The following is a 25,984-nucleotide window of genomic DNA, read 5'->3' as shown; positions in this document are numbered from 1 at the left end:
AGAGATTATCCACTGATGAGTCGATAAAACATAGGTTCAAAACTACTGTAGGTTACAGACATTAGGTTATGCATGCTCGTTTTCAGGAAAGCATATGCGCTACTTCAGCTTTTGGTAAACTTACCTGACAGGCGCAAGCATGCATCTACTCAGTTAGCTAAAGTTGCTATTTTTACATCGTTTTAACGTTGCTAACGGTCTGGCTACGACAAAATCATGCAAAGTTGACCAACTAGCTTTTTATAGTTTGATTTAGACATATCCCAATGAATCAGAGTATCAATTTTTTTTACATTGATTCAACGTCTGCAGATACTGAACAATTGTAACAAAGGTCGACTTTGCTGGCTAGAATTAGACAATTGCAACAGACAGTGCAGCCACAATGATTCAGTTTGACGTCATTTTGAAATATGCCGGAGAAGTTGGCATCAGCCAAGTCATCGCTTGCGTCATCATGTCTTACGTCCCCTTTCTTTACGGCTTCAATTCTTTAGTAACGGTTTTCATCGCTTACACACCAGACACAAGGTAAGGTGCGCGTGGTTCAGAAACGAGGTTGTTTGTTTTTGACTAATCTCTTTTACCTTAAAATACTTTATCATAGTTATTTGTGACGTCAAGAGAATAGAAAGAAAAATGTTTTTTTTTAAATATTGTTTAGTTGGAAAGTCTTTGTCTCAAAGAGCTTTTCGAGAACTTTTAGCATTTTGATTGATGTGCTCCAATTATAATGGAGTATACTACATACGTTAACATAAAAGTACATTAATTTCATTTACAAAGCCGGACATTATATATTACTACATTATCACCGTGGCCTTATATTTGAGAATCACTGAAATGTTTTTCGATCGTTTTGAAATCAACAAAAAGAGAAAACCTTTTTTCTTCAAATTTTAGATGCAACGTTCCCCCATTAGACAACGCAACAGCTTTTCCTAACTTGACGGAATCAGACATTCTTAACTTCACGACACCCTACGATGCAGGCAAAGAAGGGTATAACGGTTGTCTAAGGTAACTGTGTCCCTAGCATACGCTGACCATTTTGGTTTACTTGTTTTCTGTTCTTAGCAAGCTTTGTAGTGAGATTGGCCTTACGCTAGCCATTGGTTTATGAGTCGTACATAGAGGTTCTGCTGGTGATAACACTTCAACAACCATCAAAAACTGTACATGAAAGCACAAAATCCTTAACCGTAACGAAGCACCTCTATCTGACTGCACATAACTACATTTACCAAACATCGTAAAAAGGCTAGACATGCACGCGATTTCAGCTTCAGCGTCTATTATAACTCAGGAAAAAGCAAAACAAAAACAGGAGTAACCTACTCATCTATTACAGTCAACATGTATTTATTATTTGTAGTTAAACGCTCCATAGGTTGCGTAGCCTTTATCAAAGAAATTTCAATTGGCTTGTTGAACGTTTCAGTTCTGTGCAAATTTTACTAGTGGATGTCGTTTTACAAACGTGATCTTTTTGTTTTAATATAATGATAAATACGAGTTACTCCCGTGTGGCATAAAGCGGTATGAATTTAAAGTATTTGAAAAGCTGTATTGAAGTAGACATCTCAATAGCTTCTCAGGCTTCGATTGGTAACGTTGGCATATGGCCTCCAAATTAAATGCTTATAATTTTGTGCTGCTTCATGAAACTTTGTCGGTTAATTTGATCGGTGAGCGAATTTTTAAAAACAGCAACTCCTAATTACAGGTGTCTAAACTTTGCGATGCATATCCTTTCACGACTAAACCAACGCAGCATTCACTTTCATCGAGGTTTAGTTCTAGACGCGTTTTTAAACGGTTGCTCATGTGACAAAGGGTGGAACCAGTGTCAATGAGAGCATTGGCTTAACTCCGTTAACTGCGGATGGGATGTAAATTTTCATGGGTGTAGTAAAACCCGGTTGTCATGTTCATAATGATATCTCAGGAGTAAAAGCAGATGAATAAATACGTTTTCGTTTTACCCGAGAAATAAGACAAACTTTGAGAAATGACCTTTTTTTTAGAAAATTTGAAACAAACAACTTTATGAGCAGGGCAATATCTTTGACTATGTCGCTTATTTCCGTAAAAGTTACGTTTTTCAACCAAGGTGGCATTAACATCTGAGCTTTCGTCCATATCTGAAATATCCTCCATTTTAGAGGTACTGTAAAATGAGTTTCAAAGGTTGATGCACCACAATCATGTAAAGACGGAGTTTAGCTCGTAGTCATTTTGAACGATGGCAAAGCGTTTGGGCATCATCCAAGGATCAAGCTTTATTAAAAGTTTGTTGTGGCGAAGCATTTTTAGTTACTAGTAAACGTTACCTAATGTTATTTTACAAACTTCCAGCAATAAACGAGTCGCTTACGGCTTTCTCTATGAGCAATTGCCGATGCGGCTTGAAAGTCCCATAAGGGGCTCAATCGCTTTAGTTTGCGTGTACTCGTTTGATGAGTCACCCGCTTTTTCTTTTATAGTTTTAAAAGCAACTTGAGAAGATACGGAGTTAGAAGCCCTCTTAAAATAGCGCTTCAGCTTTTCGATGGCTTTGTTGTAACTTGCAGTCTCACACACTAGTTCATATACTCAGGGCCGTTGAGAGAATGATTTGGCCAGGTACCAATGAGACCTTCGTGCTCCAAATCAAGACACTTCTAAGAAAAACGCACTATATCCAAAAAAATAGGCTATGCGATGGTTTTTTTAAGTTCTAGGGCCCCTTGGATAGGGTACGGGCCCCAAAATCATCCTGGGCGATTTTAAAAGTACTCCCTGGATCCTTTTTGTCAACGCCCCTGCAAATACTGCAGCATCTACTGTAGTCTACATGATTTGTAAGCAATTTTAGCTTATTCAGCTGAAACTTCAAGCTTTTGTATACAAATGGTTAAGGACTTATACCAATGGATCCATTGCCTTTAAGCATCTTTACTTAGCTTTGCTTTGTTTACTTTTAATGTGGTGAATTAACAACATATCATCACTTTAAAGTTTATTCTACTAACATGCAGCTGAGTTGCAAGCGCATGTTTATTTTTTAGAAACAATTTCAGATTCCTGTCGAGGGTTTAACGTAAGCCGAAAACGTTATACTTGAACTATTTGAAAATATGTAAATACATTTTTTATAATGCTCAATCCTGTTGTGACGTAGCAACTAGTGCTAGAAACGACAGCTTGTTATGTGTGATCTCCAAAAAGCGTTATTAATGAGCTACATAACCGTTGAATATGGTTTTATGGCATTACAAATATAAAACCATTACATACTTTCTTGAAAACTATTTTATCCAACTAGATATGGATACGACTTGGAAACTTGCCAAGGAAACACCAGCTGTGTGAACACGTCGTATCCACCCATACTTTGTGATGAAGGATACAACTACGATCGGTCGCTGTTTAGCGAAACTATTGTGACGGAGGTAAGTACGCGGAAGACCACGAAAGAATGCAAGGAAGTTGCTTGGTATAGTTTGTTCGACTGCCACTTTTTCCTTACTGTTGAATGCTCTATTTTTTCACCATTGTCATTCGTTATATAGAACAATCAGAAGCATAATGCAGTTTGAACTGTGCACTATGTATGTGATCGCAAATGATATGCTATTCTTTTAAATGCAGCAGGGTTGCCAACCTGTCTTCACCAAAAAAAGCCAGACCTAGTCACAAAAAAAGCCTAAAAAAAGCCAGTATAAAATAGCTGAAACAGCCAAGAAAAAGCCAATTAGTATTCATTAAACATACACATATAAAAATTGCACAACCAAATAGTGTCCCACCGAACTTTGACTTCAGCGACAACGCAGAAACATAGTTAATGAAAAGACAAGCAACTAGAAAACTTTCTCGTTTCGGCTTCAAAACGACATTCGGTCGGACACTGCAACCAAATATAAATTAGAAATTACTGCTCCGATTGACGCTGACTGAATTTTTTTTCTAAAAAAAACGGGAAAGATAAAATTAAGCCAAAAAAAGCCAAAGTTATGTTGGCTTTTTATTAAGTTGACAAAAATCGATGAAACATGAAAAAAAGTCAGAAAAAGCCTAATTTTTCTGGCTTTTTTTATTTAAAAAAAATAAGCCAAGGGAGTTGAAAAACAGCCAGATTCTCAAAATCTGGCTTCAAAAAAGCCAAATTGGTCACACTGAAATGCAGTCGACAAAATAGAAACAAGCAAGTTAACGAGCAACGGTCCAAAAAGGCAATGCTTGCAAAAACATTCTAGTTTAAATCCTTTCTGCAAACTCAAAAGCCTGGAATTCTATTACACTTTAAAACTCACAGACCATGAAATTGGATGTTCTACGAACGCATGTGCCATGAAATCTGTTTTACTACTAAGTTGGAAACCATTAATTCGGCTGAATGCCATGTTCAAAAGCAATAAAATTGGTTCTTCTGCGTGCGCAGAAGCCAGGCAATCGGCCATGCCTTGGAATCGACCGGTAAACTAAATCGCCTACAAACTATACCCTTGAAACTGATGTTTGTGTCTATGTATAGTGACTTATTGTAAGATTTTCTCAGTCTAAAAACGATTAAACAGAGAACTAATGTTCAGTTCAGTTGAATGTTGCAATACAGTAAAATTAAACTTTTACGTCCCCCAGATAGCAAATCAGTCGTTTTTTTATACAATGTCTGCAGATGTTGTATCAATGTAAAAGCGGTTGCTTTGCTGCATGGGAAATACCTGTAGTGAATTTGTTAATCACATTGCTATTTTGCAAACTTAAAATGTCATCACAGTTAACAAAATTAGTACTTTTGCATTAATTGAACGTTGGTAGACGCTGTTTTTAAGTGCTTTTTATATTTTCACTTAGTAATTTTGAATCCTCACAGTTTGACTTGGTATGCAACCGAAAGTATCTCAACGCTCTATCAACGTCATTGTACTACGGAGGCATGTTGATTGGATCTTTGCTGTTTGGACATTTTTCTGACAAGTATGAAATTATTAGCCTGAATACTCATTCAAATACTTAAATATTTATTCATATTTTTTACAAGGATGTGTTCTATCTTTCGAAATTCACTTGGAGTTGTATGACTGGATCAGTGGTGCCCTTTGGGGTGGGCAAACCGGGCGACCGCCCAAGGCCCGCAAATTTATGGGGCCCGCGCTTATCCAAAATATGCACAAATAAAATTTACATTAAGCACTAGCAGAAAGCAGTAGGCCAACTTAAACTTTTCCATCATAGTTTATAGTCTGCATCCCTATTTTTTTTTAGAGTTGGTTTTGCATTTTTTTTTCAACCATCGCCTGGCACCCTTGTTTGAAGGTGTTTCGTTTCGTAGTATTGTTCAGAGCAGGAACAGTTTGGACATGTCTTATATAAAGAAAAACAGCTAATAAAACGAGTCTACAGCCTGGAAGCGTTCGAATGCAGGCGGCGTAGACAGCTTGAAAAAAGATCCAGAGACTGGGCCCGACACGATGTGACATTTTTTGACACAATCAAAGAACTCGCACAACAGAGAAAGTTGGAAATAAAAAGTTGCCGCAGTGACCCAAAAAGTCAGGGCTGTTGAGATGATGATCTGGCTTCGAAGCCAACAAGATCTTCTGGGCCTAAATCACAACACTTCTCAAACAACATAACAAAATATGTTTTTTAAAAGTTTTTGGACCCCTTGAAAAGGTTGCGGGCCCATAAAATCACCCTGACCTGGGTCCACAAATACACCTGGACCCCCTGTCAACGGTATTACGCAAAGGAGTAAGCTTGTAGATAAATAAGATGTATTGCTCATGCATTTGTAGTGTTGAAAAATTTAGAAAATTTTTGCCAGTTGTTGTGCAACTCATACCAATACTTTGCATGCAACACAATAGCATTGACTCGTGGCGATTTTTCAGGTTTGGTCGCAAGACTTGTTGTTTGGTCTCATACGTGGTTTGCATTGGAAGCATGTTTGGGGTCACCTTCAGTCCTTCTGTAGAGCTGTACATTCTCTTCAGGGCTTTTCTCGGTGCATTCTGCTTCGGTGCTAACATGGGCTCGTATGTTTACGGTGAGAAGTTTTGTTGGTCTTTATTTGTGATTATGTTCTTTAAGCCTCGAGATAAAACAACAACAAAATAAATAAAAACAAAGCAGACATTAAACACCGAAGAGTGCAGAGTAATTATCATAAAAATTTGATTAGGGGTGCAAAACTTCTTTCTGACGACAAAAAACTACAGTTTTGAGCTATGAGCAACTTTTTATACCCTCTGTACTCATAATGATGAGTCTCATACTTGATTCCAAGCATCGAAGGACGAGAAGATAAAGTTTGCATTATACTCAGCTTCCGCCACTAACAAAGTAAGGTGGCCAGTTTCTTTCTCTCGGCCGCCTATCCTTGAGCACTTACGCCCACCCAATTTATTACACCTTGGGTAGAGGTGAGCGGTGTTTTTTAACAACCAGCTTTAGCTGGGAGTCGAATCAGGATTACATGATTGGAAAGCGACCGCTTTATCCGCTGCGCCATCGCACCGCCATGTAATGGTAATGAGCCACATAAACATTGTTAATAAATTTATTTGTTGGCAGAAAAGCAACCACTTTTACAAAACCAATAAAGAGCTCGTACCACCCTGGACCTGTACTATGTTACAGTATCTTGCAGCCTAGGCAAACTTCACTTTCTGAGCCCTATTGCTCAACATTTTACTGCAATCAGTAAACGATAAAAGTTATAAATTTTTCAGACTTCTGCAACTCAAATAGCTTTTCTTCTTCGTCGTATGAGCTTTCTTGCGGACTATATGTTAGGGCATGAGGTAATCAGCCACTCGACAGTCTCATCATCCAGGGCTTTCAGTCCAAGCGTTCCATGTGGTGGTTGATGGATTGGGTAGTCATGGACGACATGGTCTACTGCAGTGGTTCCCAACTCATGGGTCGCGACCCAAAGTTGGGTCGCCTGATAATTTTTTTGGGTCGCTTGTTTTTCAGGCATATTGTATCTTGGGCGAAAAGCAATAACAATAAAAAAAATTTAAAACGTGAAGAGATCGATCACAAAACTGGAAAATATAAACACAAGTCATGAAGCGTTTTATGTCGAGACACCGGAAAGCTTTATAGCATGATCGTAGTGCAAGAAGTTTTAACAATTTTCGCTTTTATTATTATTGTTATTATTATTATTAAATGTAAACCCAACAAAAATTTCAGTCTCAAACATAAATTTACTTGACAAAGTTACGGGATATATATTGTAACGTGCACTATATGTCACGAACGCTATGTCCGACAAACTATGATAAAGTTTTCCACACGTTGGACCACGCATAGTCTGCAGTGTTGTACGCGTCATTGAAATAATTTGACGGTGTCAGCGTCAGCGCGAATTGCCTAAAAATTTTACGGCGTAAAGGACGGCGTAAGCTCTTAAAGAAATTGACGGCGTCAGCGTCAGCGCTAATTTGTAGCGCTATTTTTTGCCAGCGTCTTATAAAACGGAAATATTTCAACCAAGTTCAGGTTAACAATAACTATAAATAAAGAGCAGGTATTATGTTTTGAGACTGTATTGTAATTAGCTGCTCAGCCTATATATTTAGTTATTTCCTTGCAGAAAAACAAGCATTTCAAACAGTTTGTCTGACAATTTGCTGCGTTTGGGACGCATATTCAAGGGCGCCGGAGCGATTTTTGACTGGAGGGGCAGAAGTATGAAAAAAGGGCACTTTTGTTGCTGAAAGGCCATTTTTTTTTAAGTTATAAGATAAGATATAGCGATAATGCTCATCTATCAGCTCATTATCGAATAATGATACAAGCGTCCGCTATACAAAGAACAATGGCACGGAAGGGCATCATGCTATTTCATAATGATGTAATATAACTTACTGTGATGGAGAATTTTGTGTCGTGAATATGATTTTGAGGCAAAAATAGAACATTATAATTAGGCTAAAAGCGAATAGCATAAATTGTTATATTGCAAAGTGTGCAGTAGCTTATATGACCTTAAAAGGGCACCATTGCCCCCTCTTCCCTCCCCATCCACAGAAATTTGAGGGCAGGGGGCATCCGCTCCCCTGCTCCCCCCCGCTTCCGGCGCCCCTGCGCATATTGTCCTTTCCAAGTGAAAACATGCGTTCCACAGCAGCGCTGGTTGGTATTGGTGTGGTGTATTTCAAAAACAAGTTGAAAACGTTTAGTTGGAAAGGTATCACTGTCACTGTTCCAAGCGTGCTGTGATAGTTTAGCATGTATAAATCTTTTAACGAGGTCCACTGCACCAACATCGCTCTTTTCAGGGGCATAGAGCTCTTGAAATAAAGTATATTCAACGTCCGCGATGCCATTCATGGATTTTTCGCTTTCAGTCTCTGATCCCTCGTTCTCAATACATGGGTGATCACCATTTGGCGAACTTCTTCCGCTTGTATTCCAGGGAGCCATTCCAACCAACGCAAAAACTGGTAATTCGGATGAGTCGCGCTGGCCAGAATACATTGTGAAACTCTTATTGTGAAACTCTTATTGTGAAACGAGATTTTCCATGAAAACAAAAAATGACGCTTAGCGCTTGACGCTTAAAATCGGCAAAATAGTTGACGGCGCTATCACTTCCGTCAACTGAAAAATAAATTGACGGCGCTAGCCTCAGCGTCAACTAAAAGTTGACGCCGTCAAATGACGCCGTCAAATTGACGGCGTCAACGTACAACACTGATAGTCTGGTGTGGTAAAACGCATCAAATACAAAGCCCCAAGTGCTGTATGGACTTATTGCTTTCTCCACAGAGAGGCCTTTGCTGCAAAAACGCTGTTTCAAGAGCTGCACGAAGTGTTGAATGATGTGAAGTGTGTAAACTTCATCAAAACAAGTCCACTAAATCGGCATTTGTTTTCGTCTTTGTGGATTCTGATTATTATCAAACATTGCTGTTGCACACAGAAGTGCGATAGTTGTCACAAGGTCGTGTCCTGAAGCGAGTTTGTAATTTGCGAGAGGAGATTGCTATCTTCCTGAGGCAACAGAACTGTGTGAGATTAGCCGAGAAGTTTTTGCAAGAAGATTTCAAAGCAAAAGTTGCTTACCTTGCCGATATATTTGACTCTCTGAATTCTCTAAATTTATCTATGCAAGGCAACGGTTTTACGGTGATTGATCGCGCCGCAAAAGTTTCTGCTTAACACCAAAAACTCATATTCTGGAAAAGTTATGTCACCAGAGATGAGTACGATATATTTCCTCAGCTAACGCAATATCCTATCTGTGGCAATGTTGATATTAAGCAAACGATATAATTAGACACCTGGAACAGTTTGCCAAAAAGTTTGTGCACTACTATGGAGAATCTCTAACACTTAATAACCAAAATGATTGGATAATAATTGATCCATTTGTTGGAAAAGATCTGCCTCAACTTTCCACCCATGTTGCAGAACAGTTTATGGATATAACGACAGAAGTAGCAAACCGTATTTCTTTTGCGTACTTCAAAGACAAATACCCCAAAGATTCTGCAAACATCCACTTTTGGGCTTCCATGTACAAAGTGTATCCCACAGTTTCACAATTAGGGATTCAAAAACAGATTCCATTTGCAACAACTTGGCCTTGTAAGATTGGATTTAGCGCCATGTGTGTATTGAAAACTAAACAGCGAAACCGGCTGGAAGTTAAAGCCGACATGCGGCAATGCCTAAGCAAAATAACGCCTCGATTTCAAAAACTCACTAACAGCAAACCAGCACAGCTATCTCATTTGTGATTTCATAAACATATTATTTTCGGAAAGAGTTACTGCTTTTGTAGTGCTGTTTGTTTGCAACACAATCTTGTATGGCTTTTAAAATATTACGACAATTTGCTTGGGTCGCAAGATTTTACCGAACTGAATTTTTTTTTAAAATGGGTCGCCTTAAAAACGAGTTGGGAACCACTGGTCTACTGTTTGATCTGTGGCACCACACTCGCATCCCGGTGAGGGAGCCAGGCCCCATTTGCACATGTCTGATTATAGTTTTAACACAGCAAAGTGTATTTTTACCTTAATTTTATCAGTTGGTTTTTTTTGCCGTATTATGTTTCTTGTCATCGAATTGCTCCTTCCTTTTGCTTTTCCTGACTGGTATTTGTTCAAATGATGAAAGAATTTCCAGTTCATTGACAACTTCAGCAGCATTAACCAGAATTTGTTGAGCGCGTTCAACGAGTCTGTACTTTTCAGTAATAGTCTTCTTATAACCAGTAACTGCATTGTAAGCAACAAGCCTGCATCTTCGAAGATATTCATTCAAGCAGTGGCCTATCCAGAGGAAAAAGGGGAGATGAGGACAATCGTCTCACCTAGCACACAAAAATTAACATCATTCAGTGTCCTTGAAAGATTGCGTTAAATGTGTAAATCTACGCATGGTTGTGTTTTATTGAACTCTCCTCCTAAAGCTATACTTGTTGCATCTGAGAGTCATACACACCAGCAATCATCATAAGATTGGATTGTGCAGTGCTTCTATAGGTTCAAAACATTAGTCCGCTTTATCATTTTGAATCTTTTGAAGTACTGATATAGACCTACAGCTCGTGCGACAATAATTGCAACAAAAAACATTTTTATTTATAAAAATGTTTAAACAATTATAAAAATGTAAGAAAAAAAGTTGTGCACGCAAGCTAACTTTTTGGAGACTGCCTAGTTTGCTGAAAGGACGCGTTGGCTTGGTAACAACACTTAGCGACATGATGATATAGCTTTGCTAAGTTGAGAAACTGATTTTAGCTCGGTATCAATAATAGACCCAGTACTTTCAAACAAATATATTTCATAAGAAAGCACTTCTAAAGAATCTGCAGTATATTTTCTTTGTTCTATGGCCCAAAACAAAGAATCTTTCTTTTTGGAAGATTCTGAGACTCTAAAATGATCCCGACCACTGGGTCTAAAGTATTCGTAAATATATGTCATTTTCTTGAAACGTTTTCGAAAATATGATAATACTCTTAGACAAAATACACAAAAAGATTTAAAATAAAAAATTGTACAGTAAGAGATTGTTCACCAGGCTTTTGGTTCAAAAACATGATCCGGTTTTCTGGTGTAAAGTAAGTTTGACAATCAAAAGATGTTTTCAATTGCCAACGTCTTTTTTTGATTAAAGTTATGGAAATTGTTGGAAAAGACCACCGAGCTCTCTTTGGAATAAGCTCTGGAATTGTGTACCCGCTTGGATACATGGTCCTGAGTGGATTTTCTTACCACTGGAGAAATTGGAGGGAATTGATGGTGAGGATTTTATAAATAAATGATGTGGCACCTTATAGATCAATTTGAAAACCCCGATCAATTGGTAACAATGCAAGCGTCATTTTATCGAAACAAAGCACTTGAAAATGTAAAAAATTAGAGACGTTTGCAAAACCGTTATTGTAATTTTGTTGAAAAAGTGAGTTGTATTTTTGTGTAAATAAATTATTTTCGCATGGTCTACCTATACACCAGCTACAAAACGTCATTGGTGTATTGAGTGTTGATTTTCTGACCTGGAAACTGTTGCAGTTTACTTTAAAAACTCAACTTTTGCCAAGACTTCAAACGTTGCTCACAAGTTAAGTATTTTATTCAAATTTTTTTAATGCATTGTACGATATATTTACAGCCAGCAAATCAGTTTTTTTAGCATTGATTCGACGTCTGTAAACGTTGAATCAATGTAAAAAGGACTGATTTTCTGGCTAGGTTGTAAGTAGCCTTTTTTTATTGACAACTGTTCCAAACTAACTTGTATTTTAAAGACTATCCCAAGTTAACTTTGTCAACTTTGTAGTACTTTTAAAACTACGAAATAAATTTAAATATTTATTAGGCCTACTGTACTGCCTTGTAGTTTTTTTTTTTTTTTTTTTTTTCTTGTGTTTCAAATAAAGCAAAAAATGCTTTATTTCTTCGAGGGTTTGAAAATTGTCTGCTATTTTTTTATTCAGTTCTTTTACACGGTTTTAAGCACTCCAGTCGTGTTTTTATTGTTCTTCCTCCCGGAGTCACCGCGGTGGTTGTTTGCTCATAATAAGGAAAAACAAGGGATGAAAGCGACAAAGATGCTGGCAAGGATAAATGGAAGAAGAATCAAAGAAGAAGCCTGGGAAGAGGCAAATAAAGCTGGAGAACAGGTCAGTAAAGTGAAGACGAACACCGCCTACTGTGATAAAAACGTTCAAACCTGTATCAACATTGCAGCTGTGAAGTAGTTTTTGGATTTAAAGTTTTGTGGTTTTATCGAGAGCCTTTAACGTTTGTCCATAAAATCTTGCTGACGTTTGTGTGAAAAAAAAAGTATAAAATTGATTGCACATTTATATGAAAGTAGACCTAGTACAGTATAGGGAGGAGCGTTGAGTGGACATTTTGGGTCCGATATCATTGAGATCCCTGAACCCCAACTCAAGACGTTTATAAGAAAAAATGCACTGTATCGAAAGAATACGTTGTGGTTTTTTCCAAATATCCTGGCCCCTTGAAGATATTTTGGACCACTAAAATTTTCCCGGGCTGGGGTCCAAAAGTGCCCTCAAAACCCCTTACCAACACAACTGAGTGTAAGAAATAGATGAAATTGTATTTACCTTTCACACTAAGGAGTGGAGGGTGGAGTCCATGTAGTGAAGGTTTTGATTTTATTCACTGCACCGGTGATTTATTATTTCATGAGCAACTTATCGTTGGTAATGTAGTTGATAAATTAGGTAGAGAGTTCAACTAATTACAAATTACTTCATGAAGTTCAATATAGATACTAACGACCTGTTTCAGCCTGATGCTGCGAGGTTTGCACTAGCTTCCACAATACAGTTCCTATTCATGTGTAATGGCTAACAATACAAATTAGTTCAATTCGTAATAAACTCATCATCATCATCATTTTGTTCCTTCCTCGTATGGAGGGTTGGATACAATGCGCCATTGTTCTCGACCATGAGCTGTGCGTACTGCACATTCATAAGTTAATTTTGTCCATTTTGTGATGTTTGTTGTCCAAATCATTCTTGGTCTGCCTTTACTTCTTTTACCGTTTATCTTCCCTTCTATTAATGATCTTTGTAATGAATTTTGCCTTATTGTGTGTCCGAAATACTTCAATTTTCTTCTTTTGACTGTTTGTAAGAGCATTTTGCTTGAATTGAATTTGGAGAGTACTTCATCGTTAGTGATCTTTTGTTTCCATGAAATTTTTAACATTTGCCTGTATGTCCAGAGCTCGAAGGCATCGATCCGTTTCTCCATTTTTTGTGACATTGTCCAAGTTTCGGAATTGTATAATAGGGTCGACCAAATATAGCATTTTAATATCCTGAGACGAGTTGATAAATTTAAACGTTGATTGGTTAAAATATTTTTCATTTTTCCAAATGTAGTTCTTGCAATTTCTATCCGTCTAAGAATTTCATGATCACACCTCCCATCTTCAGTTATTAAATGACCAAGATATGAAAAAGATTTTACTTTTTGTATAATAAACTAGTTAGTAATAAATTAGTTCAATCAGCTTTCGTAATAAACAGTGTTTTAAAACTGTAATTAACAAATCTAACTGAAGGCATAAATTTATGACTTAGCTTCATTGTGACAACAATTTGAAATAACTAGAAGTGCAATAAGTTATTAACATAACTTATAGTGAAGAAAGGAGCGTTCTTCCTAGCTATCAGCACAAGGCTGACTGGTAAAAGCGGTGGTTTTATACTCTTGTGGCATGAATTAGTGGTGCGATACTGACGAGCCCAGCCTCATGGGCGAAACACGGTGTCTATCGCTGTTAATTCTTGCTACACTCGACTGCCGAGAAACTTATTAACTTATAGCTTATTTTTAACTCACAATGAATAGTTTATGTTCACTAATTATAATAATCACCGTAACGTAGGTGGTTCTAAATATGGAAAAAAATTTGAACATGATTTTCATGAGGAAATTGTTATGCTTAGGCTAGAGTCATTTTTTTCTGGTATAAGAACGATACAATCAAATAAATAAAGATGCCTATACATGGTTCATAGACTATGAAAAGGCCTTTGATCGTGTTAATCATGAAAAATTGATGCACTGTTTGGCTGATATTGTGACGAGGGTTTAAATCATAGACGGTTTAAATGGAAAGCTTAGGTTTGGTGGCCGTGCTTAATTTACTTTCGTGTACGTAACCTTTAAATTTGCATCGCATGCACGTTTTAAACTTTGTAGTTTTGCCACCTTTTCCTTTTGTTGGTTTTGTTCCCGTTCACTATTTGTAACTTTATCATTGCTGTTGTTTTCCGACAAAGAAAAATAAATTGAATTGAATTGAATTGAATTGAAAGATTTGCGACTTATTGTTAAGTTATTTTGGACGCAAAAAGCTTATATTTCCACTGAATGCGGCTTATCTGGCGCGAATGGTATAAAACGTGGTTCGCCAAGAATGGATACTATCTCTACAGTATGTCTCTTCAACCTGTACTGTACAATGCAGAAACATGGAGATTTTCATCAATAATGGTAAAAAGACTAGAGGTGTTTGAAGTGTGGGTTTATAGAAGAATGCTTAAAATTTCATGAAAGGATAAAATCACAAACGAAGATGTACTATTTCGAATGCAAACCAACATGGAATTTCTACAAACAATTACAGTAAAACAAGAAAATTAAAGTATTTTGGCCATATTGGCTTTGTTTGTCGTATCCAGGCTTACACCCGGTGGTTGAAGATTTAGATTAAGTAGACGGGAAGGCAAGGAAGCCAATCTTCGTGTCTATTTTCAAGCATGCCTTTAACTGTCCTGCCAGAGACACAGCCGCATGCTCTTGGGCGGTGTCGAACCGGCGCTCTTTTGATTGCCGTTCCAGGGTTCTCACCACTCGGCTATGCAGCCGACTTGGCCATATGATTCGTAATGATTCCATTCAAAGACAACTATTCAAAGACAAGGAAAAATGAATGGAAAATGAAATAAGAGCAGATATCATGAATTTGGACTAATGATATTAAGGACTGGTCAGGACTTGATTACAAAACTGCGAAAGAAAAACTCATTGGGAACAGGGAAACTTGGCGCTTTATTGCCTCTAACCCTCGAGGAGAGGGAAGGAACTTAATAATGTTGAGTTTAGAATAGTAATTATAAGGTTCAGATGGAAATGGTCTTTGTGATGTTTTGAGTCATTTTAAGTGATTTTTAATATCACTTTTATGTGATTTGATGTCACTTTTACGTGATGTTTTTGAAACCTTTTTTGTGGCAACGTGACATATTGTAATTTGTGGGACCTTGACTTCGCAGCAACTACCGTTATTGATATATTTTGCATCATCAGCAGCTTTTATGTTGTGGTGTGACCGCAGGAAGTCAATTTTGTCAATTTATCATCAGCAGCTTTTGCAGGTTCATGCGGTTCATTGGGTGTTGTGGAAGTTTGCGTGGTGATTTTGAAACCGCTTTTATTGTGGCTTTTTTATTATTAAGTTACTAGTCTATAGTTTGTTGGGACTCAATTTATTGATTACATGTCGTCTTCTCTGCTTTTTCGCTTTTACGTTTGTATATGAATGTAGAAGCGTTACTTGACAAAAATACAAAAAAAGCGATAAAAATGTGTCATCATAAACTTAAGAAAATGTCACAAGATATAGAACATGATCAAAGAGAATGGAGATCGTAGAGGCTTTTTCTCTTCAACCCTTTAATGATGAATTTAACAAAAGGTTTTCGGATCAAACCATTGATGAAGATAGTGACAATAATGAACACGTTTAACAATGATAAACAATCCCTTAGTTGAGTTTTATTTTTTGCTAGCCAAGACTGATATTTAGCTAGCCATAAAATAAATGGGTTTCACGAGAATAAATAAAGTAATGCGCTCTTTGAGAAAATGATAAAAAAGATTGTGGGAGATACGTATTAGCGTCCTAAGAACTCCCTAGAAAAATATTGCTTGCAATTTTCACATGAAACCTTATCAACTGCATGGCTGCTTTTACTACATGAACACATGTAGCCTTCTCACTGATGTTGTTTTGCTGAATTAAAAAACTCGACACTCACTGGATGTTTATGTCACATAAAAGCTAAGCAGTTTTTGTCGCTTTTAGATGCAAATGATTTGATTAGCTTTAATTTTTTTTACTAATTTATAACCCCTTTCAATAAATTCTTGGCGTAGCCTCAAAAGACATCTGAAAACTTGGATTATAGACTTCGGCTCTGGCACAGTAGAAGTATAGGCTCTGGGGCGTAAAACTCATACGACAAAGATAAATTTCAAATTGTGGTTTACTGTGAAGGACATTTTGCAGAAATATAAATATATTAGTTTTAGTAGGTTGTCACTTTTATCTATATTTGCCAATCTAGCTAAACTTTGCCTTAGGCTTCTTTGTTCAGCGTTTGACATTTTGTTTAGCGTTTTCAAAGTACTTAAATATAAAAATTTACATAACATTGTTTATCTGCGACTATTTTAACGCTGAAAAAGTGGTTATGCAACTTAGCTGAGTCTTATTATTCTAGATGTAGACCTTTGTCCGAAGCTGAGCAAACATTACATAACTCCCAATGCTTGTTATTATCATTAATCATTATTATATTATTTGCATTTATTTGCATCTTCGGAAAGGAAGGGCGAACATGATCATCATCATCATTTGCATCAAACACAAAGTCCATAGAATTCAAATTCTTAACAACCATCACACAGAATATTAGACAAGAACGGCTACATCAAGCTTTGTATTTATACTCGCAACAAAATAAAAGCCAATCAATCAATCAAATTATATTTACAAAACTTCATCGTCTCTGCGCAAAAGAAGATTTCTAAAATGTATGTTCGCTACACACGGGCAAGTTTTGTTTCAGTTGCAAAAGTTGAATTAAATACCTTCATACGAGGTCTTTCTATTTTTTGAGGTTAAAATAAAATTTATAAAAAAAAATTAAACTTAAAAATACAGTTTTTCAAATCAGATAATAAGTTGGAATGAGGAAGATACATCCAGCCTAAAATTCTTTGCTCGATCAATATTGATGACTTTTAAGAAAATCGTGTTAAAAATGTTAACACAATAAATTCAACTACAAAGGTGTCTTTTTTTCTAACTTAAAAAGTCTAGTTAGTAGTTTGATTGATTGAATCTTTATCCTCGGACTGCTGGGAAAGCTTCTTGCAGAGCTTAATCCTGACAGTTTCGCATACTTGTAGAGGCTTTGAATCACAGACGCAGGCCCAGTCACCGAGATTGACAGAGTGAAGTTTCCGATTGTTGAAGTCTTGTTGCAGGGAAATTATTCCACGCATTAGATACCGTTGAATGGAGAGCAATCCTTAACGTGCGTTGCTCAAGCGCACACTCCGAGAATCGAACCAACGACGCTTGATCTTGACGTTTCTTCGTTCCAGAAATGACGCGCTAACCAACTAGTTGAATTGATTCACGAGCACTGATGGGATACACAAAACTGAAAATTGTGGAAAAGTGAACATCCATTTCTCTATTCGCATCAGGTTTTTTTGCATTGGACGGTACCGCCACACTCGATCTATGAAATCAGCTTGTTGAAAAGCAAACTAGGAAATGAACTTTATAGCGTGCCTGCTAGGTGACAAAAGCGTTTAAATGTTTCAAATTTTGTAGAGTTGTGAGATCGATATGGTACGACGCTTGAAAAGAAGCGTATTCAACGCCGCTCAAGAGCACTCAACTCTTTGGCATGATAGTAGAAATGAAAACGTTGCCCCATCTGGAAAAATCTTGTCCCTTCCTTGTCCTCCATTTAAGATTGATGTGGTTATGCCACTGTCCTTGCCTTTTTGTTTACTTCCTAAGTGTTCTACTACAGAACGTGAGAGTGAACACAACAAAAGTTGAACTACTACAAGACTCAGAGCCTCACTTGAGCATCTGATGCGGTATCACCAAAATAATTATTTTTTACCTAAACTTTCACTAAATCTCATCAAAAAATTCCATGCAAAACCTGATATTCACTGCAGAAACTGAGAAATGGTTTTACAGAAGAATGCTCCAAGGATTTCATAAAATAAAGAATATATGACAAATGCAAAAGTTTTGAACCGTGCACATCTACATAAGGAACTATTAAACAGCACAACTCAAAAGTAACTCAAATCTCTCGATCATATGATCAGAAAAGAAAAATTCGAAGATCTCTCTTTGAGCGATCATCTTCTCGGAAGACGTACTCGTGGCAGACAAGAAATGACATCTTTATCTAATTTTCAACAAAATAAATCAATGAGCTATCCAAGAACAGTTTGAAAATTTTACGAGATAGGAAACGCTGAACAATTTTAAGAACTCAGCATTTGGCTTATCTAAGGTCGCATAGGCTTTAATGTAAATACTTATTCATCATATATTAATACTATAAATAGAGTAGGCTGTGTGTAAATATCTTAAAAAGTAAAGCGTATAATTATTTTTCAGGACGAACTGAACGTGAAAGACAGAACAAAGTACAATCTGATTGATCTCTTCAGAACGCGTCGCATGCTCATTATGACGATTAGCGTCATGTTTAGTTGGTGGGTTCTCAGCCAGTATATCATTTTTTTTAATCAAATCGACATTGAATTAATGTAAAAAAAAGATTAATTTATTGGCCGGGTTAGGTTTATTTCTTGTGCAAAAAATAATGATGTGTAAAATTGTGATGATTGAAAAATGGTCGAGAACCAAGCTAATAGGAAGTACTCGCTAAGCTTCGTTTGCGCAGAATGATAATAAAGATAATGTTATGGTTTCTCAAATTATCAAACCTGGCTCGACACCCGGCTTAAGCTGGTTGTTGAAAATCACCGCTCACCACTACCTAAGGGGTAATACATTGAGTGGGCATAGTTGCTGAATAAAGGCGGTCGAGAGAAAAGAACTGCCACTCTGATCTCGTTAGCCTCGAAAGCTGAGTATACTGAAAACCTTATTTTCTCATTTCCTAAAGCTCAATAACTGAGTATGGGATCTTTAACGCTTACCTTACTCTAGCGTGAGGTTTTCTCCTACATTTTACCTGACCTTTCCAAATAAAAAGGAGCAAACGAAGAGATAGGACTATGGCAACATGTTTTTATTTAATATTTAAACCGTGATGGTTAGATAACGCAAAAGTAGATCGAAATTCAGTATTGTAAACTTCTGTTATAGTTGGCACCGATTAAATTACGCATTAGCATCATATTGATTCTAACTTATTTCATCAATGTTTCCTAAATGGAGACAAACTTTTCAACGTCGTCCAATAAACGCTTAATTCCTTTGCAGGTTTGTCAACAGCTTCGTCTATTATGGGATTTCTCTCAACGCTGGAGCTCTACCAGGCGATATTTTTGTCAACAACACTCTAAGTAAGGACTAAATAAGAACTTCTTTCATTTGAAGCCTTGAGTTGAAGAATAAAGCGAAACTCAATTCTAAAACACAACTTTTGAGATAAAGCAAGTTAAAATTCTTTTGTCGTTGTTAAATCTGCTATTTCTATGCAAACACAAGCGTTGGTTATGGAGAAAATAAATCGATATTCAAATGAAATTTTGGGTGGACACAGACATTGTATTTCGCCGAAAACTTAATTTCCACAACATGTGATTTTAGCAGTTTTTCTCCTTTGCTTTTTCTATACCCTGATATTATGTTATGTCTCTTACTCATTGAAATAATGCCATCAGATGAACCGGATGGTTATATTTTGCATGAAAACATGACGTCAATCCAGACAGCAAATCAGTCATGTTTTTGATTCAACTTTTGCAGATCTTGATTCAATGTAAAAAGCAACTGATTTGCTATCTGGCAATACCAGTCTTAGTGATTTACATTTTCATCAGAGATTTCTAAAAGTACAAAATGTGAAACTACTTGCTCCGAGTATAGTGCTTTATGCAAAAGTGTTGCCAGATGTTTTTAGTTGAAACGCAGTTCTCGGGCAGCCCAAGAAAAAACAAACTTTTAAGTAAAACCTCATCAAAAACTTTTCAAAGCTTTGAAAACTTTGCCCAATCTTATTTTTTATTAAATCATAAACTAGTTTTTCGCCTACATACCGGGCTTTGAAATTGGAGTCGGAAAAATTTTGACGTGTCAGGAGTCGGAGTCGGAATCGGTCTGCCTTAAACCGAGAAATTGGAGTGGTATATTTTTGCTCGACTCCAAAGCCCTGCTAGATAAAACAAATGTAACTTTTGGTACAGTATCAACAAATTTTTGCCACAGATTGGTCTTTTTGCCGCAGATTGGTCTTAAGAAATTTCGGCTTGAAATGAAATAACAAATTCAATAAAAACTTTGCTAATGTTAAAATAATATTTGAAAGCTACTTATTGATAAACTGATTGTTTTGCGTAGCAAAAGCTCATTTGATAAATTTGTATTTTCAGGCTGAGCCTAATCGCTTTGAACAAAATAAATTTGTAAATGTATGAATAAAGGAATTTTGTTGGATTTTACAAATTTAAAAATAGATTTAACTAGAAAGCAACAGGTGTCTTGAACAGAACTTATCTCTGAAGAAGCATCTGGCAACACTTTCTGAGCAATTGACTTCACACCCGGTAATTCTAGAAATTCCTGGTTATGATTTTTTTCAAAAATTGTTTACAATAACATTTCAACAACCACAAAAACCTGAAGACTCATTACAGATTTATGAAAACGAATTGAACCTAGGATCAGAGAACACATACTTTCTCTCCAATTTAAAAAAGTAATGCAGATTTGTTTTAAACAAACTTTGAATTTCTCTGCGGCGCACCTGGCAACCTTTTATAGCATATCAGTGCGTCACAGCGTACTGGTTGAGAAGCACTATCTTAGAATATCGATTGTGTTTTATGCCATTTACCGATAATGCCAAAGTTAAAAAAAATGCTGATTACATAAAATCCACATACATTAACAAACCAGTTGTTACACATTTTTTTATCCGCCAGGTGGAGTGTTCGAAATATTGGCAAACATCACATGCATATTGCTGATCAACAGAATAGGAAGAAGAATTTTGATTTCTGTGTCGTTTTTTGTGGCGGGGTTCGGACTTCTAGCCAGTGTCGTGGTCAATGAAATTGCCGGAAATGACGAAGGTTAGCTGACGTATGACTAGCCTCTCGTAGCCATCTTATGAATTTAAGACACCTCATACTAATAACCGAGTAGAGAAAGCCCTGGGTGCCTAATAGGGTGCCGGTTCGACACCTCGCGCAGGGCTGATGTGTCTTTGACAAGACACTTGAAAGTATGCCTTCAATTGCGGAGTAGCGCCCCTTCGACTATAGCTCTTGATTTCTCTCATGATTATGAACAAGCTGCTCCAAAGAGAAATGTCTGCGGCCCTTCTTACGGCGATGGCCTGCTGAGCTGGGGCCTCAGAGAATGGGGAAGTAGGAATTTTATTATACTTGGCTTTTGCCTCTAACTACTGTATGGTAGGGAGGCTAGTCCATTACTTTTGGTCACTTTTTGTCGAGCAAAGTACGCTCAACGAATATATTAAACCCAGATCATAGATTAGCAGTAATTTTCAACAACTAGTTTAATCTTGGAGCCTAACCGGGGCCGAATGTTTGGAAAGCGATTGCGACCATCCTTCTGCTAACCACGCAAGCTCACAAAATAACAGAGCATTGTCCCATTTTATTTTTTACCATGTTCTACATTTATCTTTTATAATAATTACTACTTGGTAAAGTTTAGTGTATTTTTAATTTTACAAACTTTACCGGTTAACTTACGGTACATACAATCCATTCTGCTAGAGCAGAGTTTACTGTATAACTGAACTGGAAACGCAAACAAATCTCCACAAGTTGTTTATCTCACCAGTAGTAAAACTGTCTGTCCGGTGATTTGAATAAACCTGCCTTTATAAAGCGGAAGAAATGAAATAATCAAAATTAAAAAGCATATCACGCATCATGCTGTTGGTTTATGGCTGCTGCGTCTAAATTATTTTATACATATTAAATTACATTTTTGTGATATTGTGTCAGATAAAATGGTGGAGATCTATACACTTGGTTACATAGCCCAGACAGCAAATCAACCGTTTTTGACATTGATCCATACAACGTCAGCAGAGTGTAGACTTTGAATCAATGTCAAAAGCGATTGGTTTGATGTCTGGGTGTTTGAAAAAAAAGTCTACAAGGTTTTTTATAAAATAAAATCATGCCATCCAACTTTTCTATTCTCGTTTGCAAGTTTAGATGTAGTTTGGGAGAGAGTTTGCTTTCTTGTACCAAAAACAGGCAAGACACAACAATACAACATGGTTGAGCATTATATCAAATTAAAACTTATTGCATTTTTATAAATATTTTTAGATTGATGATGAGGGCTTAAGTTAAGCCGAAAACGTTTGACTGTTAAAAGTATTTGTAAATATGTGAAATATATTGTAATAATGCTCAACCCTGTTGAATTATTGTGTCTTGCCGGTCTTTGGTACAAGTTTAGATGTGTTGTTGTCAAAAGCTTATAAGTTATGACGTAGCAATGATTGTTCCCTATGACACGTATTTCATCCAGGTCTTCTTACGTTTGGGCTAGTGCTTGGGTTCATCGCCAAGTTTGGAATATCAGCTTCATTTTCGACCATTTACAATCTCACCATAGAGTTGTATCCAACCTTATTGAGGTAAGTGCTTTCATTGTCTTATCCAAGCTAGCGCCCAGTTGTTCAAGTTTAGACTTACTGGATAAAAATGCCAAGCAAGCCAAACTCATTGTTCATTTTGAGACATGCTTTTGAGTGTTGTCGAACGGTCGCCCTTTTGAGCGTCGTACCAGGGCTTTAAGTACTGGACTATAGCAGATAAACAAGTGATACCAGCCACGATTGCCAGGTGGCCTAAAATTCAGACAGAAAACGACAAGTTAGTATAATTAAGTAAAAGGCCATTTTAACTACACGTGGTAAATACGGGCTAGAATCTATTCGAATTTTAGGCTACCTGGCAATTATGATCCCAGCAGTATGGATTCTGCACATAAAACTTTGTGATCGTTAGAAACATAAAACTAGAAGACAAAATCTTTGTGGCGTAATATAAACGTGATATTTGCGTTGAAGGAGCAATGCGTTGGGAGTTGGATCATTTTCTGCAAGAGTGGCTGGAACTATTGCTCCACACTTCATTGAGTTGCAGGACTATATTGAATGGCTTCCAAATGTTGTATTTGGAATGCTTGGTAAGTGCAAGGAAGGCAAATAAATTGCAATTCCAAATTACAATTATGAAATTTACAAGACTTTTAGTTCCAATAGTCCAGGTTGTTAAGTTTTAAAAGGCTTATTGCTTGTGAATTAGATTAATTTTTTTATTTTGCGTGTTGCGTTTACAACATGTCTGCGCCTAATGCTATACTGTAAGTCAGTGGTTCTCAAACTTTTTTTTGTTGCGACGCCTCTGGAAAAGTTTTCTGGACTTGCGACGCACCAGCAAATAAAAGTAAATGAATAAACTTATGATTAAAGTTTTGTTTATTGATACGACAACAAAAAGCAATGCATGTTATTTAATGTGACGTGTGGGCTTGTTTGTTTTCACAAAGTTCATTGAATCTTGGGAGAATTTTTGAAATTGCCATTCGCATTTCTCTTTCAGTGTTTATTCGTGATCGATATTTGGTTTTTATCACCACCAAGGCAGAAAATTTTGCTTCACATAAATACAACGTAGCGAATGGGATAATAATTCGTAGTGCTTTGTTTCACCAAACCTGGATAATCGTCATTCATTGAATCCAAAAATTTGCCGGATTTCCTACTACGAAAGGATTGCGAATCCATTCGTAGTTTGAAAAATTTTCCTGGAAGTATTTTGCAAATTTCGACTCGAGCTTGGACAAATGTAAATAAATAAGCCTCTGCTTCGCAAATTTGAAGGGAAAAAAATGCACTTGCAACCTCAACTCTTCACTGTTTTCAAAATGAAATTACACCAAGAAAAATGATTCAGAGCTTTTAATTTTTTTTTGAAGGATAAACATCCAATACTACGTTAGGGTATCAGCAGTGGCAAATATTTAGTTAATTGCGGTGTAATCAGCTAAATGCATGGGACACATCTGTCCTAGCGGTCCTCAAAGGGTTAACCTAATTTTTATAATCTTAAACTGAGTTTAGCCAAGAAACGGAATTATTCTGCGACGCCCTTGGAAAAGTGAAACGACGCACCAGGGCGTCGCGACGCACAGTTTGAGAACTACTGCTGTAAGTTGATGATTTATTTTTTTCCTTTGTAAATTTTGACACTTTAGGCCAAGATTTCAGCTTGTTATTTTGATAACATCAAAAAAAATACTTATTGTACTTTTGCAACAACTTATAGTAACATCATAATTCAGGAATTATGGCTGGTGTGTTGTCATTGGCTTTCCCTGAAACAAATGGACATTGTTTGATGGAAACAATAGAAGAAGCTGAAGCCTTTTACAAGACTGGGAATTGGAAATATCACAAGTCAGTGATAGCCTACACAAATTGTTTGTGCTTCAATCATGCCTACACGTGATGTAAAAACGGTATCTGACAGTGCTTAGTGCGTACACGAAACACTGCTATTTTTACCTTTTTTCATTTAGTGTTCTACAGTGTTCTACTTTAGTGTTTCTACTTTTTATTTTTTCACATTAAATTTTTAAACCATCATGATATCGTCACCATCATGATATCGATATGCAGTTAGTTTTGATGTCTTATCAGTTGAACACTCCAGATTACAGCATCCGCAAGAGTTTGCTCTTTTGCGTTTTATATAGGCAACATGCCACAAAAAAAGCTGATCTTCAATCAGTAATGCGTTTGGAGCTTTAGGCCATGTCTTCACGTCTGTTTTGCTTGAAAAAAAACTTTTGTTTTTTACTTTTGTGCCAGTAATCTTATTTTGTCGTTTTACAGAACTAAAGCACCACTGTTTGAAAAAGTGAATCAAGATGGCCCAGCTGACAATTTTGACGTCACTCCATTGTGACGTGATAAACTAGGGATTGCAGTTTTTTCAGCTTTAAGTTTTTCAGTTTTTTTCAGAATAAAATCAACATCATTTTTATACTGTGTGGAAGTGAAATTACCTGTTTTGCGAAGTTCTGTTCATTTGGTTTTGTTAACGAAATAATGTACAAATAACACAAACACTAATACAATTTAATTTGCACAAGGATAGCAGCAAAAGACCAAAAAGCTACCAAAGTAGCCAGACACCGAAATTTGTTATTTTTATATTGACTCAGACGTGTGCTGAGGCCATATGATGATTACATGTCAAAGTTATTAGAATCACAGTAGCCTACATTTGCTTTGGGTTGGTACTGCTTAAGTGTTCTGAATGCGCGTAAAAATACACCATTCAGACTCTTGGAGACTTGACATGGTTTGCTGTAATGTTTCAAAAATAATGTTAAAATACTTTTTCAATTTTAAATGTAACACTCCGCTTGTCAACAACTAAAATAAGTTGGTCATTCCTACTTCTATGTAGCCTATCCCTGGGCTATGCCGTAGCGCCAAATGTTGCAAATTTACAACAAGTTGTACTGTACTCTTAAATATTCTGTATTGGTTGGACTACATTTCAAAACAATTGTTACAATTTAAAATGATTTGTTGTTTATTGTGCTATTCTACAAACTGTACTTCAATTACACACGTTTTAATCTGATTTCCCCTTTTAATTTCATGATTCGAAATTCAGGTAGATTCTCGGATACGTTGCACTTGATTTTGGCTAACAGGAAATTCAAGATGCAAAATTTTAACTCAATGAACAGTTTTTGTGTGACCTTGCAATTTTTAGTCTATTACGCACAAAAGTAAATTGCAAAAGCAATAAATTAATTAAACATACAATTTTTTGAAGGTAAATGCATAATTAAAAAAATGTGTTTTTAAAATTGTAACTTTAAAAAGTTCGATAAACTAATTTCTTGCACCATAAAGCTGGGAAGCTAAAAGGGTACTGAG

General features: G+C 36.6%; 1 protein-coding gene across 1 annotated transcript; it reads left to right on the top strand.

The window, feature by feature from the left end:
* The first annotated feature begins 385 nt into the window (after nt 1-385).
* LOC145783303 (solute carrier family 22 member 4-like) lies at nt 386-25,790 on the top strand. The gene is made up of 14 exons (XM_082595145.1): nt 386-531; nt 904-1,020; nt 3,308-3,434; nt 4,862-4,965; nt 5,883-6,037; nt 11,137-11,261; nt 11,960-12,145; nt 18,457-18,554; nt 19,291-19,373; nt 20,955-21,104; nt 22,549-22,657; nt 23,093-23,211; nt 24,370-24,484; nt 24,923-25,790. Exons 1-14 carry the CDS (start codon nt 386-388, stop codon nt 24,993-24,995), a joined length of 1,707 nt encoding a protein of 568 aa, XP_082451271.1. The 3' UTR covers nt 24,996-25,790.
* Nucleotides 25,791-25,984: the final 194 nt, after the last annotated feature.

This window comes from Aplidium turbinatum, chromosome 14, assembly GCF_918807975.1.
Source record: "Aplidium turbinatum chromosome 14, kaAplTurb1.1, whole genome shotgun sequence".
NCBI lineage: Eukaryota > Metazoa > Chordata > Ascidiacea > Aplousobranchia > Polyclinidae > Aplidium > Aplidium turbinatum.
Note: the sequence above shows the minus strand (reverse complement) of the source record. Positions and strands in the feature narration are given on the sequence as shown.

Bases quoted from the DNA above. Each gene is read 5' to 3' on its own strand.
- LOC145783303 (XM_082595145.1), top strand. From the start codon at position 386: ATGATTCAGTTTGACGTCATTTTGAAATATGCCGGAGAAGTTGGCATC. The intron at 3,435-4,861 runs GTAAGTACGCGG...GAATCCTCACAG, and splicing joins GCGAAACTATTGTGACGGAG to TTTGACTTGGTATGCAACCG. The intron at 18,555-19,290 runs GTGGGTTCTCAG...ATTCCTTTGCAG, and splicing joins ATTAGCGTCATGTTTAGTTG to GTTTGTCAACAGCTTCGTCT.